This window comes from Macaca nemestrina, chromosome 20, assembly GCF_043159975.1.
Source record: "Macaca nemestrina isolate mMacNem1 chromosome 20, mMacNem.hap1, whole genome shotgun sequence".
Taxonomy (NCBI): Eukaryota; Metazoa; Chordata; class Mammalia; order Primates; family Cercopithecidae; genus Macaca; species Macaca nemestrina.
In genome coordinates, this window is record NC_092144.1 from 61225298 (window position 1) to 61252655 (window position 27358).

At 47.4% G+C, this 27358-nt stretch overlaps 1 protein-coding gene and 1 long non-coding RNA gene across 8 annotated transcripts in view; one reads left to right on the forward strand and one right to left on the reverse strand.

The window, feature by feature from the left end:
• Positions 1-3344: 3344 nt before the first annotated feature.
• Positions 3345-27358, reverse strand: part of LOC105497121 (uncharacterized) — a 51751-nt gene continuing 27737 nt past the window's right edge. Inside the window, exons 3-9 of one of the 6 annotated variants that reach the window (XR_011617818.1) lie at positions 20231-20445; positions 16685-16883; positions 16464-16557; positions 15233-15393; positions 13326-13504; positions 4648-5793; positions 3345-3610 (exon numbers count right to left, since the gene is read on the reverse strand). This is a non-coding gene — a long non-coding RNA (uncharacterized lncRNA). The other 5 variants (XR_011617820.1, XR_011617819.1, XR_011617817.1 and 2 more) reach the window with 5 other exon arrangements.
• Positions 15392-25425, forward strand: LOC139355303 (CD33 molecule). Of its 2 annotated transcripts, XM_011767892.2 has the most exons (7): positions 15392-15598; positions 15661-16041; positions 16250-16528; positions 16737-16784; positions 20277-20361; positions 20703-20784; positions 24927-25425. In XM_011767892.2, the coding sequence occupies exons 1-7, from the start codon at positions 15565-15567 to the stop codon at positions 25095-25097; spliced, it is 1080 nt and encodes a 359-aa protein (XP_011766194.1). In that variant the 5' UTR covers positions 15392-15564; the 3' UTR covers positions 25098-25425. The 2 variants fall into 2 exon arrangements, with proteins under 2 accessions (XP_011766194.1, XP_011766195.1); XM_011767893.2 differs by lacking the exon at positions 15661-16041.

Below are 27358 nucleotides of genomic sequence, written 5' to 3' on the forward strand. Positions count from 1 at the left end.
AGCCCTGCGGGACAGATGCAGGACATCACTGTCAGCCATGGCTCAGCCCTTCTGACCACTGAGATGCTGCAGCTTCCCCTCCTGGGAGGGAGTGATTGGGCAAACACTTACCCTTTGCTGGAAATCTCAAGGCACAGCATGGGTGCTCACAATCAGAATACAGAATGAATGAATGAATGAATGAATGAATGAATGAAATGTCTTTCCTCATCTCATGTGAGAGACTTGACAGTTCTTCCACTCTCCAAGTAACATCAGCTTCCCCCATCCCAGCCCAGTCTGTCCTGGGCAGACAAAATTAATTAAGCGTCTCCTGGGCAGACACTGGCACAGGAGACAGGGCCCAGGAGACCTGTGTGATTTGGGCAATTCACTTCCTATCTCTGTCCATTCAGGCTGCTACAACAAAATACCGCAAACTACTGGTTTATAAACAACAGAAATTCATTTCTCACAGTTCTGGGGGCTGGGAAGTCCAAGACCAAGGTGCCAGCAGGTTTGGTGTCTGGAGACCGTTTGCTTCCTCATAGATGGTGCCTTCTCCTTATGTTCTCATGTGGTAGAAGGGCTGTACAAATTCCCTTGGGTCTCTCAGATTTGGGAACTAATCCCATTAGACTAATCCCAGAGTCCTCATAGCCTAATCGCCTCCCGAAACATTATACCTTCTAATACTATCACATGGGGATTCAAATTTCAACAAAGGAATTTTGAGGTGACATATTCAGACCATAGCACTTGTCACTGTGGACCTTAATGTCTTCCTCTCCAAATTGTGGAAGTGGGAGTAGAGGGCTTGTCAGCTCCCCTGGGTCATACGTGGTTCATAAGTTCCTCCTTTCCACAGATTCTACGGCTTCCTCAAGTCTCTCCTTCCCATTTTTTTTCTGATTTTAATTGCCAATTGGGGACTGTGGGAAAGAGATGGGCCATGGTCCAGAGCCCTTCTGAGGCAGGAGGAGAATAGAAAAATAAGGCAGGAGCACAGCAAAGAGAATTAAAAGTTGGATAAAGAGCAGAATAAATAAAAGCAGGAGCAGAAGCAAGGTGAGGGGACAGGTAAGCAAGAAGCAAGAGGCAGAAGTTGAGCAGCCAAAACAAAAAGTAAGATAGAGAAGCAAGCAAGGACCCCCGTGGCCAGCAGGATCTGGACCAAACCAGCAAGGGGCAGTTCTTCAGAACTAGACATGTGCATTAGAGAGAAAAAGTATCCTTAACCTGACCCTGTATGATAATCAGCTCATTAAAGCTCATGCATATAGACTGCATATTATCCATGTACTTAAAATTATGGGATTGGTCAAAGTAACTAAGCAACATACTTAACCATCAAAAAGGCAGACACTGGCCAGGCGCATTGGCTCATGCCTGTAATCCCAGCACTTCGGGAGGCCAAGGTGGGCGGATCACTTGAGGTCAGGAATTTGGGACCAGCCTGACCAACCTGGTGAAACTCCATCTCTACTAAAAACACAAAAATTAGCCAGGCATGGTGGCGGGTGCCTGTAGTCCCAGCTACTAGGAGGGCTGAGGCAGAAGAATCGCTTGAACACAGAAGGTTGAGGCTGCAGTGAGCCAAGATCATGCCACTGCACTCAAGCTTGGGTGACAGAGTGAGACTCTGTCCCCACCTCACCTCACCTCCACCCCTTCCCCCCGAAAAAGGTAGATGCTGGCTAGAGATTTAGCAACCTTGGGAAGCGAAGAAAAGCAAACATACATAAAAGGACCCTGCAGGATTCCCCATCTTGCTAACTGCATGACAGTCCCTCCTACCTACTTTCTCTCAGCCCAGGCATGGAGACAGAGTTTTCTCCTCTCTGTCCTCCCTTTCTTCTCTATGGCCCCACATTCACCAAATCTTGTGCATTCTTCCTCCCTAAGAATGGCTAGCATTGCTCCCACCCCCAAGAATCCTAAACCCTCTCAATGCTGAGGACTGAGGATCTCTGTCTTGGACTTCCTCACCTCCCTGCCTATTGTGTCTCTTGCCCTGATGGGAGGAATTGTTCAGAAGCCATCACTGACCAGTTTCTTTGCATTTGGATGGCTGTTCCCACTTCCAACACTGTCTAGAGCAGAAGCCAGAAAACACTATCTGGAAAGGCCAGATAGGAAATATTTTTGGCTTTCTGGGCTACACAGTCTCATTGCAGCTCCTCAACTCTACTCTTATAGCAGGAAATTAGCCATAGACCATGTGTAAGTGGTTAGCTGGCTGTGTGCCAATAAAACTTTATTTATAAAAACAAGCAGTGGATTGAATTTGTCCTAAGGGCTCTAGTTTGACAAGCTCTAACCTAGAGAAAAAGCCCAAACTTCATAACTGCAGCCCTGCACATTCTCATCTCTTAAACATCTACCTCTCCAGTAGGGCTGGAATTAGCGTGAGATGAGTGAGGTTCTGGCCTAGCGTACACAATTTAAGAAGGTGCCAAAAATCTCAGTAATTGTGACAGTTTTTTATAAAACTTTTATTTTGGGTTTGGGGGTACATGTGCAGGTTTGTTACATACATAAACTCTTGTTACAGGGGTTTGTTGTACAGATTATTTTGTCACTCAGGTACTAAGCCTAGTACCCCATAGTTATTTTTTTCTGTTCCTCTCTCTCCTCCCACCCTCCACCCTCAAGTAGGCCCCAGTGTCTGTTGTTCTCTTCTTTGTGTTCATGAGTTATCATAATTTAGCTCTCAGTTATAAGTGAGAACATGCAGTATTTGGTTTTCTGTTCCTGTGTTCATTTGCTAAGGATAATGGCCTCCAGCACCATCCATGTTCCCACAAAAGACATAATCTCATTCTTTTTTATGGCTGCACAGTATTCCATGGTGTATATGTACCATATTTTCTTTATCCATTCTATCATTGATAATTTCTTTGACTGACTTATCCTCCCCACACCACCAAACTGTGAGCTTCCTAAGGGCAGGGGCCCCATCCAAATCAAGGCCCTGTGATTCTCTCTCACTTACCCTCTTCCTGTGCATCTTATAATTCACACATAGATATTCATTTGTTTGACAGTCATTTTGCCAACTTCCCTCAATTAAAAAGTGAGCTTCAGGAGGTCAGGGCCAACACTACTATGTCCACCACAGTCCATCCAGCACCTGGCTCAGGGCCTCACATACAGAGGGCCTCAGCAGGACTGCAGGCTTTGGGGTCAGAAGGGATGGACTGGATTGGGTCCTGGCATAACAGGGAGTTTGGGCACGCTACTTTCTTCATGGGATTGTTGTGGGAAGTTAATAAGATTAATAAACACCAAACGAGGTGCTCATTAAGGGTTAAATATTGCAGGAAAGTATAAATGAAGGAGATTTCTATAATATGAACATGGGATAGAGGCAGGAACTCATGAAGTTTAATTCTATACAGAGCGATATGTCCAAACCAACCAACCAATCAAACAACTTGTGACTCTCCCTGCCTTATCCTATTTCCACTGCTCTGCTCTGACTGCCTTCTCTCTCTCCATTCAGGGTACCTTGATTGAATCCTGGGCAGATGACAGCCCCCGACACCATGGACTGGCTGCTCCCTCCTCAGGGGAGGAAGGAGAGATCCAGTATGCATCCCTCAGCTTCCATAAGGTGGGGCCTCAGGACCTGTGGGGACAAGAGGCCACCAACAATGAGTATTCAGAGATCAAGATCCCCAAGTGAGAAACTGCAGAGACTTGGGCTTGTTTGAGGGTTCACAACCCCTCCAGTAAAGGAGTCCGAGGCCGATTCCTGTAGAATTAACAGCCCTCGAAGCTGTGCAATAGGACATCAGAGCTTATTCCTCCTGTCTAACTGAAAATGCATGCCTGCCTTTCCCCGTCCAATCAGTCCACACTCCCCGCCCCAGCCTCTGGTACCCATGATTCTCCTCTCTACTTCTCTGAGGATGTCTATTTTAGATTCCAAATATAATGAGATCGTAACGTGTTTGTTTCTCTGTGCCTGGCTCATTTCACTCAACATAACATCCTCTAAGTTCATCTGTGTTGTTTCAAATGACATAGAGTCATGTATTGAATAATTCAAAATAACTAAAAGAGAGAAGTTTAAATGTTGTCACACACACAAAAAAAGATAAATATTTGAGCTGACGCATATGCTAATCATGCTGACTTGATGGTTCCATGGTGCATCCAGGTGAGGGAGCCTCACTGGGGCTGCGTTCAGGTCACTCAGGTTCTCAGGGCAGGGCTGGAATTTAATCCCTGCCTGATTCTGAGGTATCTTCTCTCACCTGGCACTGAGTAAAGCAACCACTGGTTGGGCACCCCTTAGCCATAAGTTCGCAGCATCTCTGTTGACTCCATGGCCTCTGGTGAAGGAATCTGAGAACCTGGACATGCCAGAGCTCTCTGAGAAAGCAGGCGCCTGAAATTACAGCCCAGCTCTGCACATGGCCTGCCCCAGCCTGCATAGCTCTGATCAGTGGATAGAGCCTCCAATGACCATGCTGCCCATGATTTCATCCCCAGGGCCCCGATTGGGTCTGCAGACCTCCCCCAGGAGCCCCCATCTCCAGACCTTGGTGTGACTGGGCTGGGTCCCTCTCTTGCCAGTCCTTTCCAGAAAGACCCTGGACCCTTTCCAGCCTCACAGGTCCTATGGAGACCCCCAGCCCTTCTCCATCACCTTCTCCTCACCTGTTTGCCCTTCTGGTCTTGTCCTTAGGTCTGGGGTGGACAGTCATGGAGGCTGATGTGCCCAATGGGGAGAAATCAGGGAAGAAGTCACATCTCAGGTCCATAAGAAACACGGGAGAGTCCTGGGTAGAGGGAGGTGAAGATGCCCAACTTCCCACCAAGTCCAAGCCCAATCCCTCCCCACGTGGGACCCTAGGAGGTGGAGGAGATGGTCTGGGGGCTTCACCTCTGCACCAAGAGTCCTCAACATCTCCATACTTTTAAAGATTTCCGAGGGCGCTATAAGAAGATGCCATTGTGTGGGGGAAAGAGGCCGCCAGGTGAAGCTGAGGAAGGAGTTGGCACTGCTGGACTAACTACCAGGGGATGGTATAACAATGTGGATGATAGTAGTAATTTACTTCACACCGACTATATGCCAGGCACTATGACAGGGTTACCTTTAACCCTCCCAGCAGCCAAGCAAGACACATAGTTTAACCCCATTTGCAGATGAAGAAATTCGGAGGTGCAGAGAGGTGAAGTTACTTGCCCAAAATCACACAGCAAGAACATGACAGAGGCCAATATTCACACCCACGGGAAAGTCAGTACGGGAACCTCAGGGTGGAGGTACAAGGTCCTGGCACCTGGACGTGGATAGAAATGCATGGTGTGTGTGCGTGTGTGTATGCGTGTGTGTGTATGTCTGAGTGAGTGTAACACCACATCTGTGGGGCTGTGCAGGGCTGTGTCTAGGGGTAAGACATTTCCAGGTGTGTGACCTCATGAAAGACCTGCAGAGGGTCCTGCCTCCTCCCCTCTCCCCAACCCTTGCTCTGGGAGTTTCCGGCTGTGCCCCTGGATGGGGATGGCCCCAGCCTCCTCCCCTCCTTTGCTTCCAGTTGCCCTTCCCTCAGCCCTGGGAAGCTCATCCAGCATCCAGCTTCTCTTACCCACCAGGAAGAGCCCCCTCCGCAGCCTCCATCTGGGTCTGGAAAGGTCCGTGAGCTACTGGGGTCCTCCAGGAAGAGGGGTCCCTCCAGAGATGCAGCTCTGCTCCCTCCCAGACCTGTGTCTCCTGGCACAGAGGCTGCGGGTCTCATCTCCCAGCCCTCGGGGCAGCCTTTCCTCTCCAGGGTGAACTCCGACCGGCACGGGTGGGGCCTGGGGAGGATGGCGCTTGTGAGCCCAACCTTATCTTTATGGCTTTATGTTGCCTTTAGTTTATTATTTATTTACTTATTTTCATATTTGTTTACCTTATTTTGACCTGGCTATCAAATGAGCAAGCAAGCAAACAAACAAACAAACAAAAAAGACAGCTCACTGTTGGGACAATTGGGAAATACGGAAAAGCACAGCAAAGCCTCAGATTTCCAGGTGTCCTGTTTCCGTTTGGTTTGGTTTTCCTACTTAGGACCTCGCCCAATTTATTTTATTTTTAAGAGTTGTCATGTAGGTTACCTATTTCTTATAAAAATGATATTGAAAGAAGGGGTTGAAGAGTCAAGTGCACTGGATTAGTACACATTTGCCAACTCACAGGATTCAACCATTTCGATAATTTTTTTATTGATAAACAGGAAATGCATATCACAAGCCTCACATCGAAGCCTGAAACACAAGTCCAACCCCGACAACAGTGTGCACATGAATGCGCCAAACAAGCTCTGGGAACTCACGTCTCCTGGATCGCCTACGATATGAGCTTTGTCCCCCTGGCTGTGACACGGTTCATCCCCTAATAGTGCACACGCTTCTGCAGAGACCGAGTCCATTTCCAAACCTCCTGCAGGTTTGCTCTCTTGGCCAGGATGGCGCCTCAAGCAGGACCCTTTGTGGTTTTCACCGGCAGCGCTAGAAGCTTTGATTCAGAGGGAGCACAGAGCAACTAAAAACAAAACCAAAACAGTTCCCAGATAAAGAGAAATTCACAACAGCTTCCGGGAGGGAAACACCGACTTTTCTTAGCGTGGGAGGCAGGCTGAAAGGAAGACCCTCAGACTTGTCACAGATTGTTTCTTCATGCGTGCCGCCAGAAACGTACAAACCAGGCGAGTTTAAGACAAGTCCCCAAGGCGGGGAACTCTTGGCTTTCTGGGATAATTTAAGTTCTGCACCAAGGATCCTATTTTATCACTTGGGTGGTGAGTAGAGAAACAAACACAAATGCCAACAAAAAAATCCAACAAGCTGGTGCCATCCTGACCATTCCCGGCATGAGTGTTGCCTGCACCGCGGCCCACACAGTCTACCCTGCCAGGGGCTGGCCGCCTTGTGATCCCTGCGCCTTCCCAGGGGTGCCCAAGGGCTAGGTTGGCAGCCCCCTGGTCCCCCACACCACCATCAGCATTGAGCTGCCCAAAGTATTAATATCAGGCCACTGAGACGCTGCTCTTCTCTCATGCAGGTGCTATGTTTACAGTGCTAATTTCACTGGAACAACAACAAAAATCAGTTCCAAGGCCCTCACACACTCAAGATTTTTGAAACAAAATTAAAACAGGAGAGGCACAAAGGACCACACAGGAACGGCTGTTCATTGGATCAAGATGTTCTGCAGTGTATTCATAGTAACCCACGGGGAGGAACCTGGAGCAGTTCTCCCTCTTCCCGGAAACGGTTTCTTAAAAAGTAGCTTGTTTGGCCAGGCGCAGTGGCTCATGTCTGTAATCCCAGCACTTTGGGAGGCCGAGGCGGAAGGATCACGAGGTAAGGAGTTTGAGACCAGCCTGGCCAATACAGTGAAACCCTGTCTCTACTAAAAATACAAAAATAGCTGGGTGTGGTGGCATGTGCCTGTAATCCCAGCTACTCAGGAGGCTGAGGCAGGAGAATCGCTTGAACCCGGAAGGTGGAGGTTGCAGTGCACCAAGATCGTGCCACTGCACTCCAGCCGGGCGACAGAGTGAGACTCCGTCTTAAATAAATAAATAAATAAATAAATAAATAAATAAATAAAGAGGCTGGGAGCAGTGGCTCACACCTGTAATCCCAGCACTTTGGGAGGCTGAGGCGGGCAGATCACAAGGTCAAGAGATTGAGACTATCCTGGCCAACATACTGAAAACCCATCTCTACTAAAAGTACAAAAATTAGCTGGGTGTGGTGATGCATGCCTGTAATCCCAGCTACTCAGGAGGCTGAGGCAGGAGAATCGCTTGAACCTGGGGGGCAGAGTTTGCAGTGAGCTGAGATCACGCCATTGTACTCTCCAGCCTGGGTGAAAGAGCAAGCTCTGTCTCAAAACAAACAAACAAACAAACAAACAAACAGCAAAGTATTCTTAAAAATCCTAACTCTGCAGGAATGTTAATGACGTTTGGCTTCAACAGGCGGCCGTGCACCTTTCCTTAGCTGTACAGGTGAGAACTGGAAAATCTTCAGTCTGTGACTGTAAATACATCACACTCTGCCTGCTGTAAGCAATTTGTTTGTGTAGGTTCCATTTGCCCTGTTGGTCCCAGGTGAGCTGTTTATTCCCTTCAGACCCCAAGTAAATAAGTGAAAGTCTGTTAGCAATTTCCGGCTTGATGAGAGGGGCCTCCCAGAGAGAACTCCAGGCCTCCTTTCCAGGTATCATCGGCAGTCGCCTAAATCGGTAGCTGAAGAAGAGATTCATCCAAAGGAATAAGGGGACCCCTAAAAACAGCCTTCACCCTTTCCCATGGCAGCCTCTGCTCCCACGTGGACTTCTCACATTTCCATCTCTTGATCTCTGTCTTGTCTGTTGCATATGGAGTGGATTCAGTAGCCAAACAACTGCAGTGAAAGTGAAAACAGACAACCCTCAAGGCACAGGAAGGTCGGCAGGATGACAATTATTGGAGGTAAGAATTCACTGCATTCAGTCCGCTGCCCCCGGACATAGGAGATAAACTGAAATCCACAGAGAATCAGACCGTGGGCTGAGACGGAGCTGTCCACATAGGAAAGAGCACGGAAAACTCAGATTCTTATCCCCTACACCACTGCTCACCCTCAGGCTGTGGTGACCCGTTTTGCAAACACATCTCTTGCAAGAACAGCAGTGGTGGGCACGCTCTGGCTTTGTAGGCTGGTGGGCCAGTTCAGGTTCTTGACTTCGCTAGGCAAAAGAATTTGAGAGTGAGTCCAACGTAAAAGTAAGCAAGAGAGTTAATGGCAAAGTGAAAGTGCACTCTGACAGCAGGTCAGAGCGGCTGCTCAAACGTGAGACGGCACTGACTGACGCTGGGGAAACTCCCTGTAGGGGAATCTTCCGTGATTGCTCATGCGGGGGTGGGACGGTGTTGCTCTTAAGCATGTTCTGGGTGGTCTCTTAGGCCCGCATGCGCAGTGGCTGTACACGCTAGTGCATACCTCGCTGTCTCATTAGCACCTTAAGTCTCCACGCGGGGGTGTGTTTTCACTATTATAATAAGCATAGATCAGCCCAAGGACACTAACTCAGCATGGGTTTCCGCACTTGCACGAATTTGGGGACTTTCCCTTCTTCGCTTCTACCTCCTTGCTGCAGGGTGTTTTGACCACGAGCCCAGAATGCGGTTTGTGCGATGTCGGGCGGTTTGTTCTCTCCGTCTATTTAGCAAGTTTGTTTCCCTTTAAGGGAGGCTGTGACCCGCCTGTCTAACCTCTCTCTGCTTGATACAGCAGCACTTGGAGCAGGTGTAGATCGCTTCTCGGGGCTGCAGCTGCACACTCTCCGTGTATTCTTTTGTAGCGTTTCCTTTGGGTACCGCCCTGGGGTCGGTGAGCGTGGTTCCCAGCTAGGACAACAGGCAAGCACCGCCACTGACCACAGAATACCGGAAGTCTTTGGAAGGCAGCAGCATGACAAGCGTCACCACAAAGTCTGCACAGCAGACCAGCAGCCACGTCATGACAGCGCAGATCATGCCACAGCAGTTGCAATGACCCAGACCCCATTTGCCACATCAGCCTCAGAGAAAGAGGAGGATGATGAAGAGTCGTTATTGTCATTTTCAGTCAAGAGAGGAGGATGCTCGATGGGCACCCACAGACACCTGACCCTGGCCGTGCAAGAATTCCCAGGAGTGCACATTGGGATCTAATGCATAACGCTTGGGTGCCTTAGCACCAAATCTGTAAGATCCACTCGCAAATGATTTCTAAACATCACTTGAACACTTTGTGCCTTTTCTTCAGGATCTAAGGTGCATGCTGTCCTGTGTGACAGGATCTGTGGCCCAGGAGGCGTCGGCGGGCGCTGCAGCTCCTTCCTGCCTGCTGCAGTTGCCAAGACTGGGATGCATCATGCAGCTGCACTCCTGGATGGGCCAGAGTGGGCCGGGGGCTCGGCTCTGTCCCTTCCATGCCACTGGCCAGTTAGAGGGAGGCGGCCACCAAGCAGACGCTGGAGCCCAGAGTGGCCCCCGAAAGTCTCACCCAGTTTTAAAATTACTGGTCCTGTTTTAAGACCGGCTGCTTTTCCCCTCAACAGGGTACTCTTCCCTTGTACCATTAAATATTCCTCAGCAAGTCCATTTTCGATGGCTGCAGGGCATGCTGGCAAAATCCTAAACCCAAGTTCGTATAACCAGTGTCCTTGTTGGAGTTTTAGGTTATTCCTACATTCACTATTAGGACTATAAACTAAAGTTCTCTGAAAAGGATTTTGCAGGAAAGAGACTTTATTCCAGTTAACAGTTTGCAAACCAGAGAGACTCCAGTGTAAAATGAAGGGTGTGTTCCATCAAGCCAAGGGAAGGGTCAGGTTTAGTGTCCTGCCCAGGCTCCCAATCAGGTCTGTTTATGCAAATGAAGGATTGAAACTTACTGAGTTCTCATTGGTGGACACAGCTGAGCTCTGATTGGTTGGTTCAGGTGATCTCTGAAAGTCCCGAAGATGAAAAAGGTGTGGGTTTTTAGGGAAGTCAGAGTAGGTGGGTGACCTGTAGTCAGTAATTGGCCGCTTGCCTCTATTTCAAACTTAGGCCCAGTCAGCCACTCAGGATCCGTCTTGAAGGAGAGGCTCATTCAGGTTCACATTTGTTTAGAGGAATAACGCTGCGGGTTAGAAGCACAGGGGCAGACTTGTGCAGACAGGAGCTCGTGGAGGGGGAGTCGAGGTGTGCAGGGATGTGATGATGTGTTGCAGACTGAGAAATAACAGAGAGAGAAAGAGAGATAGAGAAGGAGAAAGGCAGAAAGAGCCACTCAGAAATGTTCAATTCACAGGGTATCACAAGCAGTACTTGGAAATATATTTTTCTTTCGCTTTTATAATAACACATACTATTTTATTTTGTTTTACTTTAAGTTCTGGGATACATGTGCTAAACGTGCAAGTTTGTTACATAGGTATCTAGCCATAGGAAGGAGCGAAGCACCGTCACACGCTTCAACATGGATGAGGCTTGGACGCATCATCTACGTAAAAGAAGCCAGACACACAGACATAAAAGACCACAAATTGCACGATTCCTCTTATACGGAGTGTCCTGAATAGGCAAATCTATAGACAGAAAGTCCAGTGGCCCAGGGCTGGGAGGGAACAGGTGATTGGGGTGTGACAACTAATCAGCACTGGGTTTCTTTTTGAGGTCATGAAAAAGTTTTTAAAATGTTTGTAGTGATGTCGGGCAAACGTACTTCCTGCATTCAAATCAAACGCACGTCGTTCTTCCTTCTGCAGAAGAGAATGGACTGCGACTCTGCCTGGTATGAGGCACCATCCTGTGATGATACTAAAAAACCCGTGAATTGTACACTTTACATGGGTCGGTTGTATGTTCTGTGGATTACATTTACTAAGGCTCTTACAGGAGGTAGCTAGTCAGCACAAGCAGGGCAGGAGAGGGCTGCCTCCTCCACTACCGGCAATGTCAGGTGGCCATCTGCTGACAGTCAGGTGGTTGTTACACTGTTTCTCTAAAATAATCATTGGTCGCAGCTGGTGCCAGAGAACGGCCGTCTCCCAATAGATAGAAAACACCTGAAACTGGCGATCAGCAGCTTCCCAATACCATCTGCCACAGGACTTGGATATGTTCCCCTGCTAACCAGGCCATTTGCGGGGGGAAGAAAAAGATCATGTACTTCTTTTTAGGATGGTGGGGAGTTTAAGTTTCCCTTCGAAATAAGAAGAAAATCTTTCGAAACTATGAGTGACAGAACTTCAAAGTCCTCCGTTGGGAAGAACCCAAGTAACAAAAGTTTATTAAAAGAAAAACAGAGGTTAGCAACCTGTATACCTCATGTGCACATGGGAGACACCCAGGGAAAAAGAGTAAATTTCAAAGAGGTGGCTTTGACTTCAGGCTTAAACAGGATCTTCCACAGAAGCAAAGAAAGAAGGGTGTGGGCAGGCCAGTTATCGGAAGGCAACAGGGAAACACACCAGGAAACAACAGCGAGGCTTGTTTTGCAGATCACATGGGTGCCTCTTCCCTTGATAAGAGTTTCGTGAGTGAGTCGTCTTCTCTGCCAGGTACCGAGGGAGACCCCTTCGCTGTTGGAGATTCCTTTGTAGATGTGATTTTCCCTTTAAAAAAGGGAACTTCTTCCCTGGTTCTCAGAGCGTCTCCTGTGTCTGCAGGCTCTTGAAATAATCTTTATGCCAAAAAGGCACATCTTGGGGTGGCGTATTTTGGTCTCCTACAGCCATATCTTGGGGTGATGTGTTTTTTGTCTCTTATATTCTCATAAGGTTCAAAAGATCTATTGTAGGTAAAGGATTTAGAACAGTTAATAATAAATTAATAATTAATTAATACTAAAGGCTCACTAACAGCGTTCTCCAATTAAAAAAAAACTATTTCCAGCTGTTTGCACAAGTCTCACATGACGTTTGACCTGATGTGTCTTTGGTGTGAAAGGACTGGAAAGTGAAGGGTTATGACTGCCCTCTGGTGGCCATACTGTGAATTACAGCCTCTACAAATCCCCGTGAAAGTTGGTCCCGACGGTGGAGGACGTACTCGCTCATTCACTTCTCGTGTGTTGAGGATCACAGGAGGTTCTCCCGTGGCTTGCTCCGTATTGGATGGGAGGTTGGTAAAAACAAAAAAGTCATCCCACGAACTGCTGCAGAGAGAGAAGAGGGCTTCCCTTGGCGCCACACTACAGGGAAGTTTTACAACAAAATCTTTCAGCACGTGGGAGCAAACGTACTTCCTGCATTCAAAGCAAACACACGTTGCTCTTCCGTCTGCAGAAGAGAATAGACTGCGGCTCTACCTGGTATGAGGCAGCACGGATGCACACATACAGGCCGCTCAGAGCTCCTGAAAAGTGAGAGAAACAGACATACGTGGGAGCCTCGGCAGGGGTTGCCGCAGGAAGCAGACGCATCCGTAAGAAAAAGACGGACGAGGGACGCCTCATCAGGGGCAGCTTTGCAGTGTGAATTAGGAAGAAGGTAGGGAAACAGCCCCCACCATTTATTAAAGCATTCATTCGTGTAGACCTGCACTGAGCATGCGCTTTATTCTTAGATGTGCTGTTATGTGGGGATGGAGGATGTGGAGACAGGGCCCAGGAGAGGTCCCTCCTCCCCATCCTCTCTCTCTCTCTTTCAGGCTCCAGCCAGGGAGCGGGGACTCTGCTGGGGCCAAGGATCAGATGACAGAATCGTAGAAGGAAAGAGCTAGAGGGAAGCATGAGCTTGCTCTTTCTTCTGGAGCTGGGAAATCCATCTGCTCTTGGTTCTCGGGCCTTCATTAAATTCATTAAAGAAACACAGTAAGACTCACATATTCATATTTGATCTTCTGGTCCATGAACATAGTATGACTTTATTGTTAAAACTAAATGTGACTGGGCACAGTGCCTCACGCCCATAGTCAAAGCACTTTGGAGGCCAAGGTGGGAGGATTGTTTGAACCCAGCAGTTCAAGACCAGCCTGGGGAACATAGCAAGACCCCATCTCTCCTAAAAATAAAAACAAAAAATTACTCCAGCCTGGTAGTATGAGCCTGTGGTCCCAGCTACTAGGGAGGATGAGCTGGGAGAGTCACTTGAGCCTGGGAGGTCAAGGCTGCAGTGAGCTGTGATCATGCCAGTGCACTCCAGCCTGGGCAACAGAGCAAGACCCTGTCTTAAAAAAAAAAAAAAAGCACTAAATGTACTGAATTTTCCATTATGTGCCACATGCTAAATAACTTACAACAGATATTATTTACTGGAGACTTAATTTGTTGTATATCAAACGAGGATTCTACCTCTCTATTAGTAAGGACGAATTAAGAGTTATCTAGATACTATTGTGTGTAGAGATTTGACAAAGGTAAGGTGGCAAGTACTAATATGTCCCAGGGATCAAGGGTTGCTGGATGCATACTACACAGAGTGATATGGACAACCACGTAGCTGGACCTAAAGTTTAATTTTCTCTGTACATTCCACTCATGTTGTCTGGAAATATTATGTCTTTGGGACATATTTAACTGTGAGAAGCAGATTTTTACATGAAAATGTTGATCCATATCATGAGCCTCTAAAAAAACTTGCTTCTGCCCATACTGAACCAAATAGCAGCATGAACAGAAAAAAGTTTTTTTCTGCACTGGTTCATAGAACGAACATGTGTTCTCCCTTTTGTTTTACAGGAAGATGCTGCATAGTTCTTATTTTGGAGATGTCATCGACACTGTGCAAAGCAGTGTACTAGCTGCCAGGGGAAAATTCTATAGTCACATTTCTTTCAAATTTTCCAATATGCTCCCATGACACATGGCAACTTCCCAATTTTTCACAGCTCTAAATCCAGACAGTATATGTGTGTGTGTGGTGAGGACATGAGGCTATGGATGGGGAACATCTCAAGGGCAGGAATCAGGTCAGTGGCATCTCTTCTCAAGCCCCACCTACACACAAAGGCTCAATGTAAGAATTAAAGAAAGAAGAAAGAAACACGTATGGTGGCTCGCCAGTCAAGACAGGTTTTAGAGAAAACAAACCTGAGAGGAGTTTCTGGCTGAGTTAGGTAGAGGCACACTCTCTTACAGACTAAGAGTTTTTAAGGATTTAGGGTGGGAGGGTTTATCAGAGGCTTGGACTGCTTCTGTGTCTGTTGTGCTTATCTGGGAGGGAGAGTTGTGTATCTGTTCCCATACATCTTTTTGCAGCTGCAGGCATACCCACTGAGTCCGCATTTAGCTTTCCAACTTAGTGCACCTGAAGGCAAAGGAATGTGCTTATTAAGGCCCACTGTTTTACTAGGGCCCATTGGATGAGAGTGAAGTTTGGCAGTAACTCAAGAGACTTTCCCCCCAACCTCCCTCTGTGCCTGAGCTGTCTTATCCGTGTTTCACCGGTCTGCTCTTTCTGGCTGCTTGTAGTTAGCAGAGAAGTGATTTCCTTGAAATGCATGAGGCTAGAAAGGGAGTTGGAACTTAAAGTGGCGGTGTTTGTCCGAGATGACAGTGGTCCTGCTCTGTCACTCACTATGTCTTTAGTGAATGAATGAAGAAATGAATGGCTGCCACCTTCACTTTACCTAGGACTCTTCTTTGTTTCTCTGCCCCAGACACTCACACAGACCCTATAGAATCCTATATCCTGCTGGACAAATCACCCCATGGATCTAGGCGAGCCTGTGACTTGGGCCAGGCCAGCAGTGACCAGCCCCCATGCAAACAGTTGTTCACAGAAAAGTACCTCAGAGTGGAAGGATTTTAGACATGGGGTTTGCATGTCTCAGATGGCCCCGGAGGTACTGGTCCAGGCTCCGGTGCTCCTGGGAGGCAAGACTCAGATTCTGCTCCATCTCCTCCCCTCTCTGGGCGGATCTCTGGCATCTCTGGCCCATGAGGTTCAATCTGTGTGGAAGGGACAAGCTCTGAGCACGTGTGGGTCTGAGGTTCCTCTTCCATGCAGGGCTGAGGTCTCTTGCTCCTCCCCAGCTTCCTATCCGGCCCCCTAGCCCTTCTCCTCCACTCCTTTCCTGTTCTCTGCTCACACAGGGAGCCCAGGAAACCTCAGCCTCAGACATGCCGCTGCTGCTGCTGCCCCTGCTGTGGGCAGGTGAGTGACTGCTGGGAGGGGGGTTGTTGGGCTGGGCCAAGCTGACCCTCATTTCCCCACAGGGGCCCTGGCTATGGATCCAAGAGTCAGGCTGGAAGTGCAGGAGTCAGTGACAGTACAGGAGGGTTTGTGCGTCCTTGTGCCCTGCACTTTCTTCCATCCCGTACCCTACCACACCAGGAATTCCCCAGTTCATGGTTACTGGTTCCGGGAAGGAGCCATTGTATCCTTGGACTCTCCAGTGGCCACAAACAAGCTAGATCAAGAAGTACAGGAGGAGACCCAGGGCCGATTCCGCCTCCTTGGGGATCCCAGTAGGAACAACTGCTCCCTGAGCATCGTAGATGCCAGGAGGAGGGATAACGGTTCATACTTCTTTCGGATGGAGAAAGGAAGTACCAAATACAGTTACAAATCTACCCAGCTCTCTGTGCATGTGACAGGTGAGGCACAGGCTCCAGAAGTGGTCACAAGGGAAGGTCATGGGTACTACAGGGCAGGGCTGGGATGGGACCCTGGTACTGGGAGGGGTTTAGGGGTAAAGCCTGTCATGCTTAGCAGGGGAGCTTGACCAGAGGTTGATCTTCTCTCAGGCCCTCACCTGGACGCTCCCTCTTGATTCTGCATCGCCCCCCTGCTTCTTCTCACTAGACTTGACCCACAGGCCCCAAATCCTCATCCCTGGAGCCCTAGACCCTGACCACTCCAAAAACCTGACCTGCTCTGTGCCCTGGGCCTGTGAGCAGGGAACACCTCCAATCTTCTCCTGGATGTCAGCTGCCCCCACCTCCCTGGGCCTCAGGACCACTCACTCCTCGGTGCTCATAATCACCCCACGGCCCCAGGACCACGGCACCAACCTCACCTGTCAGGTGAAGTTCCCTGGAGCTGGCGTGACCACGGAGAGAACCATCCAGCTCAATGTCTCCTGTGAGTGCTGGGCCAGGATGCTCGGGTCCCTGAGTGCGTAGGGGAGACAGGATGGGCAGGTCCTGGGGACCTGGCTGAGTTCGGCAGTTAGAAGGACATGAGCCCTGTCCCTTCTGCATTTCTGTGGCTTTGGCAGGAGTGAGGGGAAATGCCTACCGTTATTGCATCTCTACTCCCAACTGAAGGAAATCCTCTCTTCCTCTTTTAGATGCTTCACAGAACCCAAGAACTGATATCTTCCTAGGAGATGGCTCAGGTAGGAAGGCGCCTCCCTGCCTGAGGCTGTTACTGGGTTGAGTCTGTGTCACGTTTGGTCAGATCTGGACTTTCAGAGTCAAATGTTCAGAGGCAAGGCCTGCAGTTAGACACAGGTAGACATCGGGCACCTTGGATAAGGATATTTGGGGATGACTAGCAACTTCCTCCTTGCCCATCCAAATAATGCTCTTTGTCTCCCTCCTGTCACTGAATGTCTTGGGGTATTTTATTTTTAATTGATACATAATAATAGTACATATTTATGGATGGCATAGTGATGTTTCAATACTAATAACATATAGTAATCAGATCAGGGTAATAGCATATCCGTCATTTTGAACATTTATCATTTCACTGTGTTGGAAACATTCAATATCCCCTCTCTAGCTATTTGAAACTATCTATTACTTTTAACCACAGTCATCCCACAGTGGTATAGAATACCAGAACTTACTCTTCCTTTCCAAGTGTGATCTTGTATCTTTTAACAAATCTCTCTCCTTATCATTGTTCCCCTAACCTTCCCAGCCCTTATTATTCTCTGTTCTACTTTTTACTTCCATGAAATCAACTTTTTTTAGCTTCCACTTATGAGTAAGAACATGTGGTATTTAACTTTGTGTTCCTGGCTTATTTCATTTAACATAATGTCTTCTAGTTCAATCTATGTTATAGTGAATAACAAGATTTCATTATTTTTTATGGCTGAATGATAATCCATTGTGTATATATGCCACATTTCCTTTATTTATTCATCTGTTGTTGGACACTTAGGTTTATTTCATATCTTCCTATTGTGGTTAGTGCTGCAATAAACACAGAGGTGCAGACGTTTCTTCAATATACTGATTTCCTTTCCATTATATAAATGCCCAGTAGTAGGATTGCTGGATCATATGGTAGTTCTATTTGTATATTTTTGAGGAAAAAAAACTACATATACTAGTAGTGGTTATACTAGTTTACATTCTGGTCAAAAGCATTTAAGAATTCCCTCTTCTCTACATCCTCACCATCATTTGTTAATTTTCATCTTTTTTTTTATCATAGTCCTCCCAACTGGGGTGACGTTACTTCATTGTGGTTTTGATTTGCATTTCCCTGGTGATTGGTGATGCTGAGCATTTTTCATATATTTGTTGGCCATCTGTATATCTTCTCTAGAGAAATGTCTACTCAGATAATTTGCCCATTTTTAAATCAGATTGGGTGTCTTTGCCATTGAGATGCATGAGTTCCTTGTATATTCTGTATATGAATCATTTGTCAGATGAATAGCTGACAAATATTTTCTCCTATTCTGTAGGTTGCCTTTTCACTCTGTTGATTGTTTCCTTTGCTGCATAGAAGCTTTTTAGCTTGACATTATCTTGTTTATTTGCTTTTGCTTTTGTTACTTGTGCTAGCGAGGTCTTACTCATAGAATATTTTTCCAGACCAATGTCCTACAGCATTTCCCCTATGTTTTCTTCTAGTATGTTTATATTTTTGTGTCTTACATTAAGGTCTTCAATCCATTTTGAATTGATTTTTGCATAGGATGAGAGGTGTGAGTCTAGTTTCATTCTTCTGCATATGGCACCAGTTTTTCCAGCATCATTTATTGAAGAGACTGAGTGGGACCATAAGACTCTTCCTCCAGCTGGAAGTACAGGCAGCAGGGGTTGGTTTCTCTGCTGTTCAGGACCAGAGTTCCAGCCAATCCTGGGCCCAGGCTCCATGCAGCTCTAATTGTGGTATTCAGCCATTACTGCAGGCTTAGTGGAACGAAGATGGAGTTACAGTGATGAAGAGGTGTGTGGCCACTGGCCCCCAGAGGAGGGTGCACTCCAGAGACGGCTGTGGTCTCGAGATGGTACTGTGTCGCAGCAGCTTGCCCACAGGGGCTGGTTAGGGAGTTGGGAGTGCACACCGTGTGCTCCTAATCCAGAACCATGCAGCTGCATGAATTCCTGGCAGCTCTTCCAACTGTGCTCAGAGCTTGTGAGGACTGCAGGATTAACCTGTAGTAAGGAATGTAGGTATCTGCAGTGGGCACTGGGGGTTGGTTGTATTCTTCTGCTTCTCATTTCCCTACAAGGGGAAATCCTTCCTGTCTCTGGGACAAACCAATCTGGGCTGGGGAGAGGGAGCTGTAAAGTCTGGGTGCCTCCATGCTGCCCTCCTGGGCTTCCAATTACCACAGGTAACTCTCCACTCCCCTGCTGCACTACAGTACTCTGCCTTCGACACTCCACTCAAATCTCTGCTGTTTATTCATTGCCTTGGCCCTTTCCTGCCTGGGGGGATGGGGGAGGATGAGTTCCAGGCACCTCTGGTCAGCCATTTTGCTCCAATGGGAGCATTTTTTTAATAGGTTTTATTTTTCAGAGTATTTTTCGTTTCACAGCAAAATTGAGTGGAATCTTCTAGTCGCTGAACATCTTGGGAGCATTTATAAATGAACTTTATTTTTCATGAAAAAATTGAGCAGAAGGTACAAAGACTTCCCATATGCCCTCTACCCTTACACATAGTTTCCCTGGCCATCAGCATCCCCCATCAAAATGGTACATTTGTTACAATCAATAAACCTACATTGACATATCATTGTCACCTGAAGCCCATAGTTTACATTAAAGTTCACTGTTGGTGTTGTACATTTTACAGGTTTCTAAAAAATGTATGATGACATGAATCCAACATGAGAGTATCATATAGAATAGTCACACTTCCCCAAAAATCTCTTTAGGGCATTTTTTTTTTTTTTCTATTGTCCATACCTCAACCCTTACCCCTGACCTCTGTCCAAAGTGCTCACTCCACTGCCTTATTCCAATTAATAATGGCCTGGTCCCTCAGAGGACAGTGAACCCAGTGAGGGCAGGAATAGTTCCCTCAGTAGTTGTCATCAAACTGTTGACAGATGATGCTCAGAGAAACGCCCCTGACTCTGAGTGTTGGGATCTAGAAGGTACAGCCAGGCAGGTCCAGGAGAACTATCTGGGTCTAAGAAGGTCTGAGAACCACCTCCCTGCCCCACCCTGATTCCAGGCACTTTTGAAGGCCAAAAGGAGCACCTTTGACCCTGAGTGATGGGGCCAGTGGGAAGAAAGAAGAGACAAGGCCTATCAGCATTCCAGTGCTTACTCTCTCTCTCTCTCTCTCTTTCTCTCTCTCTCTCTGTCATCCAAGAGGCTCAGAGCTTCACAGTCCTTCAGTGGCTATTTCTGAGGTTCATTTCAGAGAGACCGAGGGTGGAGAGGAACCTGGGTCCTAGGAGAGATGGTGTTTTGTGCACCGGAGAGAGAGGGTGGGACAAGAGGTGTCAGGTGTACTGTGTACTTCGTCTCACGGTCATGGTCAATATTCATGTCTATGATGGATGGGAAGATCTAGGAGCCAAACCCCATTTTGGAGGTGAAGTCATCCCTCTCTACATGCTGGAGAGGAGGATACACATACCTGTTTATCCAGATTAGAGTTCACCCCATGTCTTTTTTGTCTGCAGGGAAACAAGGAGTGGTTCAGGGAGCCATCGGGGGAGCTGGTGTCACAGTCCTGCTCGCTCTTTGTCTCTGCCTCATCTTCTTCACGTGAGCATTTTCTCTGGGTCAGGCGTGGACCAGAGGTGGAGAGGATGGACCTCGTGTAGAAGGGTCCTGGAGGGGCTGTGAGGGCTGGAGAAAGGGCAGGGGGTGTGGTAATCTACAGAATCTAGCCTGTAGCCACTGGGCTAGGCATGGGTCTATGCTAGGGCCCTGGTCTCAGATGTCCAAGGAGTGGGAGGTAGAGGAAGACCTTGTTACTAAGTTTTGTTTGAAGGCTCCTGGATTAATTCCACCCCTTACCTGCCAAAGTCCCTCATTCCAGGCTCATAACAATGGCCCCACAGCCTGAGAAAACCAGGCTCAAAGACCCTGGTGTCTCCCATCAGAGTGAAGACTCACAGGAGGAAAGCAGCCAGGACAGCAGTGGGCAGGATCGACACCCACCCCGCCACAGGGCCAACATCCTCGGTGAGTGATGGGGCATGCTGGCATCCAGGATGCCCTGCAGACACCTCCTCCCAACATGGCCCACAGTCATGCCCCATTCAGCATTTCCAGAACTGAGCTTATTGTCTTTCCTCCTGTTTAACAGTGTAGGTTTTTTTGTTGTTTTGTTTTGTTTTTGTTCTTTTGAGACAGAGTCCCGCTCTGTCACCCAGGCTGAAGTGCAGTAGCACAACCTCGGCTCACTGCAAGCTCCGCCTACCAGGTTCAAGCCACTACCCTGCCTCAGCCTCCCGAGTAGCTGGGACTACAGGCACCCACCACCATGCCCAGCTAATTTTTTGTATTTTTAGTAGAGACAGGGTTTCATCGTGTTAGCCAGGATGGTCTCGATCTCCTGACCTCGTGATCCGCCCACCTCGGCCTCCCAAAGTGCTGGGATTACAGGCATGAGCCACCATGCCTGGCCCCAACAGTGTAGGTTTTAATGTTATTCAGGTATGTTGAGGCCAACAGATCAGGAGATTATGGCCATTGAAAAGACAGTTTCTTGGCCGGGCGCAGTGGCTCATGCCTGTAATCCCAGCACTTTGAGAGGCTGAGTTGGATGGATCATGAGGTCAGGAGATTGAGGCCATCCTGGCTAACACGGTGAAATCCCATCTCTACTAAAAATACAAAATAATTAGCCAGGCATGGTGGTGGGCACCTGTAGTCCCAGCTACTTGGGAGGCTGAGGCAGGAGAATGGTGTGAACCCGGGAGGTAGAGCTTGCAGTGAGCCGAGATCGTGCCCCTGCACTCCAGCGTGGGCAACAGAGCAAGACTCTCTCTAAAAAAAAGATAGTTTCTTATTCACTGTTCCCAAGAGGAGAGGGTGCACCACACCATGCAAGACCATATAGAAAAGCACCAGGGTCAGTCAGGAAGCAGAGGGAGCAAGGGGAAAATGGGACAAGAGCCTTTACTGTGGCTTTCATCGAAAATAATGGGTAAGACTAGGGTAAGCAAGCTAGGCAGGTTTAGGATTGGCTACTTTGAACAATTTCAGCAGACTCTGGGGTATAGGAGTTGTGTCTAGTTGTCTGGTACGTGGCCCTGGGTTTATTAAGGGGGATTGTGGCCTGGAGTGTAAGAGCTCAATAAAGGATCCAGCTGGTAGTGTGGGCTTTAGATTGACTGGTTTGCACACGAAACGTGCACTTATATGCAAGCCCTTTATTAGCTCTAGAAATCTACTATCCCTGGGAGAGGTAGTCTCTCAAGGCTCAGCAATGCCCCAGATGTCGGAACATCAGGAACACTTGGTTGACACACCTCTAAATATACTTCTCCTGGTTGGTTCTCTGTCTCACTAATGGCACTCTTGTCCCCATTACCCAACCAGAGACATGGCCCCCTCCTGCCCCAGTCCTCCATCTCTTCTTCCTGTGCCAGTATGCTACGATGCATGTCTGAGCTTCCTCTGAACACAGCTTAACACAATCACTCCTTCTGAGCTGAGATCCCCTGTTACTCCTTATTCTGCTGCAGCCTCACCTCCCATTTCTCCTCTCCAGAACATTACCTCCCTAAAAGATCATCGTCCCCTCATTCCCAAGTTTGAAATGCACTGCTTCTCCACACTCCTGAAAGGTTGGCATTCCAACAACTTGGTCTGGCATTTGGAGCAGGAAAACCAGAGTCCCCTTCAGTGCTACGCTCCCCCAACATTAGCCACTCGATCACCTCAAGAAGAGCAAGCTTTTTCATCTCAGAATCATTGCTGAGCTGTTCCTTCCTCCTCATATGCCTAGTAACTACCTGCCCAACCCCAGTGCATCCTTCAAGCTCTGATTTTTTTTTTTTTAAATTTATTTAACTCTGACTAAACACCACAGTAAAGTTTTTTAACACAGGGTCAATAAGCACTCATTCATTCTGCAAATATCTATATAATCGCATTTGCCAGTTGTTCTAGGCCCTTGTGCCATTCTGTATTTTTATAAACATGTATTTTACAAATATAAAGTATTCCTCCTATCAGGGGCTTAACATCTATTGGGAAAAGGGATGAAAATAATGAACAAATAAGTAGTGCAAATATACATGAAATAGGCATGAAATAAGTGCTATGGTAGAAAATGAAATGGGAGAATGGATTGGACAGTCCTGGGGGCCAAAGAGTGGCCTTTGGGCAAACAGCTGCAGGAAGAAAATGGGTACAGTGTGAGCAGTAGAGAATCATCGAGGAAGCAGCGAGTACCATGGCTCTGAGGCTGGAGCACATCTGACGTTTTAGAGAAACAAAGTAGGGCAGTGTGGATAAGGCAGTGTCGGGGGTGGGGTGTGGACTGAACAATGGCAGGTAGGAAATGAAGCTGAAGAGACATAGAAGCTGCAAATATTGCAGGGTCCTAAGTCCATCATAGTTATCGATGCATTTAGAGCAGAAGAGTGACATGAACTGACACTCATTTTGGTGGGAGTGACTCTGGCTGCTCTGTGAGAAACTCTAGTACGTAGCATAGAAGAGAAGATACCAGAATAGAGGATACACGGATAATCAAGCCAAGAGATGACTGACTCAGACTTGGTCCCAAGTAAGAATGATGAATCTGGTGTGGAGAAATTGGGTTCCGGATACATCTTGAAGGTGGAGTCAACAGTATTTGCAAATGCAGTGATGGAGTGCATGCAAGGCAGGAGCAAAGATAGCTCATGGGCTCTGCTCGGTAAGTGTCTCAGATGTCATAGGTGGCTCCACAGATATCATAGATGTCATGGATGTCCAAGAAGACCCCCTATAGATGTCTATAGATGCCAATGATGATGTTCACGTGACTTACTCAGAATTCAAACTTAAAGAATCAAACTGCCAATGATGAAAATCACCAACCTTGAAAGAGAAGTATATTTTCAAGTGTATGTCCAACATTATTTTGGTTACTGTAAGTTTGAGGTGCCTCTGAGACATCCATGTGGAGATGACAAGTAGCAGGCAAGTGTCTGGAACTCAGAAGAGGGATCCATGTGGGAGACACAGAGGTTGGGGGCTTCCATATCAACATCCAATAATGGATGAATCTACAAAGAAGAGAAGAGGTCCACAGACACAGCCCTGGAACCCTCCAGCATCGAATGTTAGGGAGATGAGGTGTAAATGGTGAGAAAGCTGAGAATGAGTAGGAGCCAATGACCAGGAAATTACAGACTCTAGTGTTGGTGGCCAAAGGAAGATGGGGCTTCACGGAGGAGAGGTTGGTCATTTGTTTCAAACGCTGGTAAGTCTGGTAAGATACAATCTGAGAAATGGCTATTTGAATGTAGCTAAGCGATATGACAGCAAAGCAGATCTGATCTTCTACTGGAGAAAAATCCCTTGACTAGAGAGAGTTCAAGAGAGAATGGGAAGAGAGGAGGCAGAATCTGTGAGTTGAAGGACTCTTTTGAGAAACACTGCACCAAATCTAGAAACAAGCAATGGGCCTGCACCAGAAAATGGTTGTACCCTGTAGACTTGCCAATTCTCCAGCATCTGCTCCTGTGTCTCTCGGGATACCATGTTCCCTGTTTGTATAGAGCTTTGCACCACTTGAACTAACTACATTCCCATAGCTCCACCTACCACACCGTGAGCTCCACAAGGAAAAGGCTGAGTTTTATCAGACCTCCATCATTCTACTCTCTCCTGTTCAGCTGCACACTGTCACAATTTGCAATTACCAGTCTGTTTCTGTCTTCATCCCCTGCAGTACTGGAAATCACAGGGCTCCTGCTCTGCTTTGCTCCCCCCTGAGGATCCAGTTCCCAGCACAGAGGAGGTCCCAGAGACCTGGGACTGAGTTCAGGGTCAACAGATGTGTGACTTTGGAAATTACCTAAGCTCTCTGAGAGCTAGTTTCCTGGTCTGTAAAATGGACAAAATAATAGATGCCAAAGATGATGTCAGTGTAGCTGGCCATAATTTTTCCACATTAGTCTCTGTGAATATTGAAGAGAATTGGGAATCAATCAATACATGCTACATGTGTTAGGTAACGAATAAGTAAAGCCTTAATTAATAAACATTTGATGAAAGAATGAAAGAGTGAATAAATGTTCATTTTACTTCATTGACCCTCCTTGCCTTCTCCCGGTCCTCCTCCTCACTGCCCTGCTCTAACCCCCTTCTTTCCTCTCCATAAGAAACACCAGAAGAAGTCCAAGTTACATGGCCCCACTGAAACCTCAGGCTGTTCAGGTACCACCCTTACTGTGGAGATGGACGAGGAGCTGCACTACGCTTCCCTCAACTTTCATGGGATGAATCCTTCTGAGGACACCTCCACCGAATACTCAGAGGTCAGGACCCAGTGAGGAACCCACAAAAGCATCGGGCTCACGTAGAAGATTCACATCCTCTACAGGTCGGGGACCAAAGGCGGATTCTTGGAGATTTAACACCCCACAGGCAATGGGTTTATAGACATTATGTGAGTTTCCTGCTATATTGACATCATCTTAGACTTTGTAAGCAGAGAGTCATGGAATCAAATCTGTGCTCTTTCATTTGCTAAGTGTATGATGTCACACAAGCTCCTTAACCTTCCATGTCTCCATTTACTTCTCTGTGAAATAGGTACAAGAAGTCCTATCTCACAGGGATGCTGTGAGCATTAAATAAAGGTACACGTGGCAAACGCCAGTCCTTGTGTAGTGAGAGTTTTGTGCATACTGGTTCCTTCCCCGTTGAACAGAAGTCATTAGTGATATTTGATCCCTGGAACTATATCAGCAACATGTCTATCTCACTTGCTGCTCAAATCCCCACCATCTATTTCTTCACTGACTTGCCCTCCAACATCATCTCTCTCTACTCCTGAATCTTCCCTTTCCATCCCACCTGTCCCCTACTAAGATTTCTGCTTTCTTTATGTCCTGCTACAGGGAAAATCACATATTAGCATTTGGGGACTTTTCTAAAACTCAGAGCTGACCATAGTCAAAATAGTTCCCTAGATCCCCAACCCACAAGAATAATTTGAAGCTTCTCAATGTGACATTCTAAGTCAGAGATGGTCAACCAGTACTAGCAAAGGGCCAGATAGTAAACATGTTCAGTTTTGCAAGCAATATGGTCTCAATTGCAACTATTTAATTCTGCCATTGTAGCACCAAAGCAGCCACAGACAATCTGAAAATGAATGATATGGCCATGTTCCAACAAAATGCTATTTATCAAAACAGGCAGCCCACGGGCTGTGGTGTGCTGACCTCTATTCTATGTTGTTCTGAATCCCGCTCAGTCTACTCTTCCATTGCCACACCCTACACTCTATGGACGCCATTCTGATGCACTCCTCCCTGTCTGTTTGAATCCACATGCCCTCTCCAAGAAGGGCTGTCACCATGTCATCATCAGGCTACCATATTTTTATCCTTCCAAATGACCTCAGAGGTAGATGTCCAAATTGAGACGGCAGAAAGAAGAAGCTCACAATCATCCTCCTAAAAAGCCCAGTTAAAATGATAAAAATCAGTTTAAGAAAACCAGCCCCAAATTCATCAGCAGCACCCAAACCATGACGGGGGGTGAAAGCATTATGCCATAAGCTCATAATGCCATTTAGATAAACAAATGGAAGATTCTAGTGTTGCTTTAAAAAAAAAATGCATGCCTGGGTCAGGCACGGTGGCTAACGCCTGCAATCTCAACACTTTGGGAGGCCAAGCCCCGACCCCGCCAGGCTGTGCCTGCCTCTGCCTCCCCTGCCCATGGGAGTGGCGAGTGCCCCTCCAGGGTCCACCTCACCCAGCCCAGACCCCCAGGCGGCTCCGCCCCATAGATGGGAGGCAACTGCCCAGGGTGTAGGGGCAGTGAGGGCACTGCTGGCTGAGGGACCTGACCCATCCTGGGGAGGGAGGGTGAGTGTGTTGGGGAGGGGACAGCCCTGCAGATGTCAGAGGTGGGGCTGGAGCAGCACAGGTTTCCTCTGGTTACAAACCCCTCCTAGGTGCATACCCAACAGAAATACATACAAATGTTCTTCAAATATACACAAGAATGTTCATAGCAGTACTAATTGTAATGGCTGAAAATAATACCTACCCAATACCAATCAACAGTAACACAGATAAATAAATTAAGGATTATTTCTGCAATGGAAGAAGCAAATAATGACTGCATACAACACGTATGAATCTTAGAAATATAATGTTGAGTGAAGGAACCCAGATACGAAAAGTACATACTATGTGATGTACTTGATATAACGTTTAGAAACACTCATAACTAATCTTTGGTGTTCAAAGTCTAGATACTGGTGACCAGAGGGGCGGAGGTCAGGGGCTCGTTGTTAGTAACGACTAGAAGGGGGCATTAGGGAGTTCTGGGAGATTCTGGTAAGAATCTGTTCTTTGGGGGGTTTTTGTTTGTTTTTGAGACAGAATCTCTCTGTCACCCAGCCTGGAGTGCAGTGGTGCCATCATGACTCACTGCAGCCTTGACCTCCCTGGTTCAAGCCATCCTTCCACGGCAGCCTCCAGAGCAGCTGGGACTACAGGTGTGCACCATCACACCTAACTAATTTTTTCAATTTTGTGTAGAGACATGGTTCTCCATGTTGGCCAGGCTGGTT

Excerpts from the sequence above, each read along its gene's own strand:
- LOC139355303 (XM_011767892.2), top strand. The coding sequence starts at position 15,565 with ATGCCGCTGCTGCTGCTGCCCCTGCTGTGGGCAG. Across the intron at positions 15,599-15,660 it reads GCTGCCCCTGCTGTGGGCAG|GGGCCCTGGCTATGGATCCA; the intron begins GTGAGTGACTGC and ends ATTTCCCCACAG. Across the intron at positions 20,785-24,926 it reads CCACAGGGCCAACATCCTCG|AAACACCAGAAGAAGTCCAA; the intron begins GTGAGTGATGGG and ends CCTCTCCATAAG.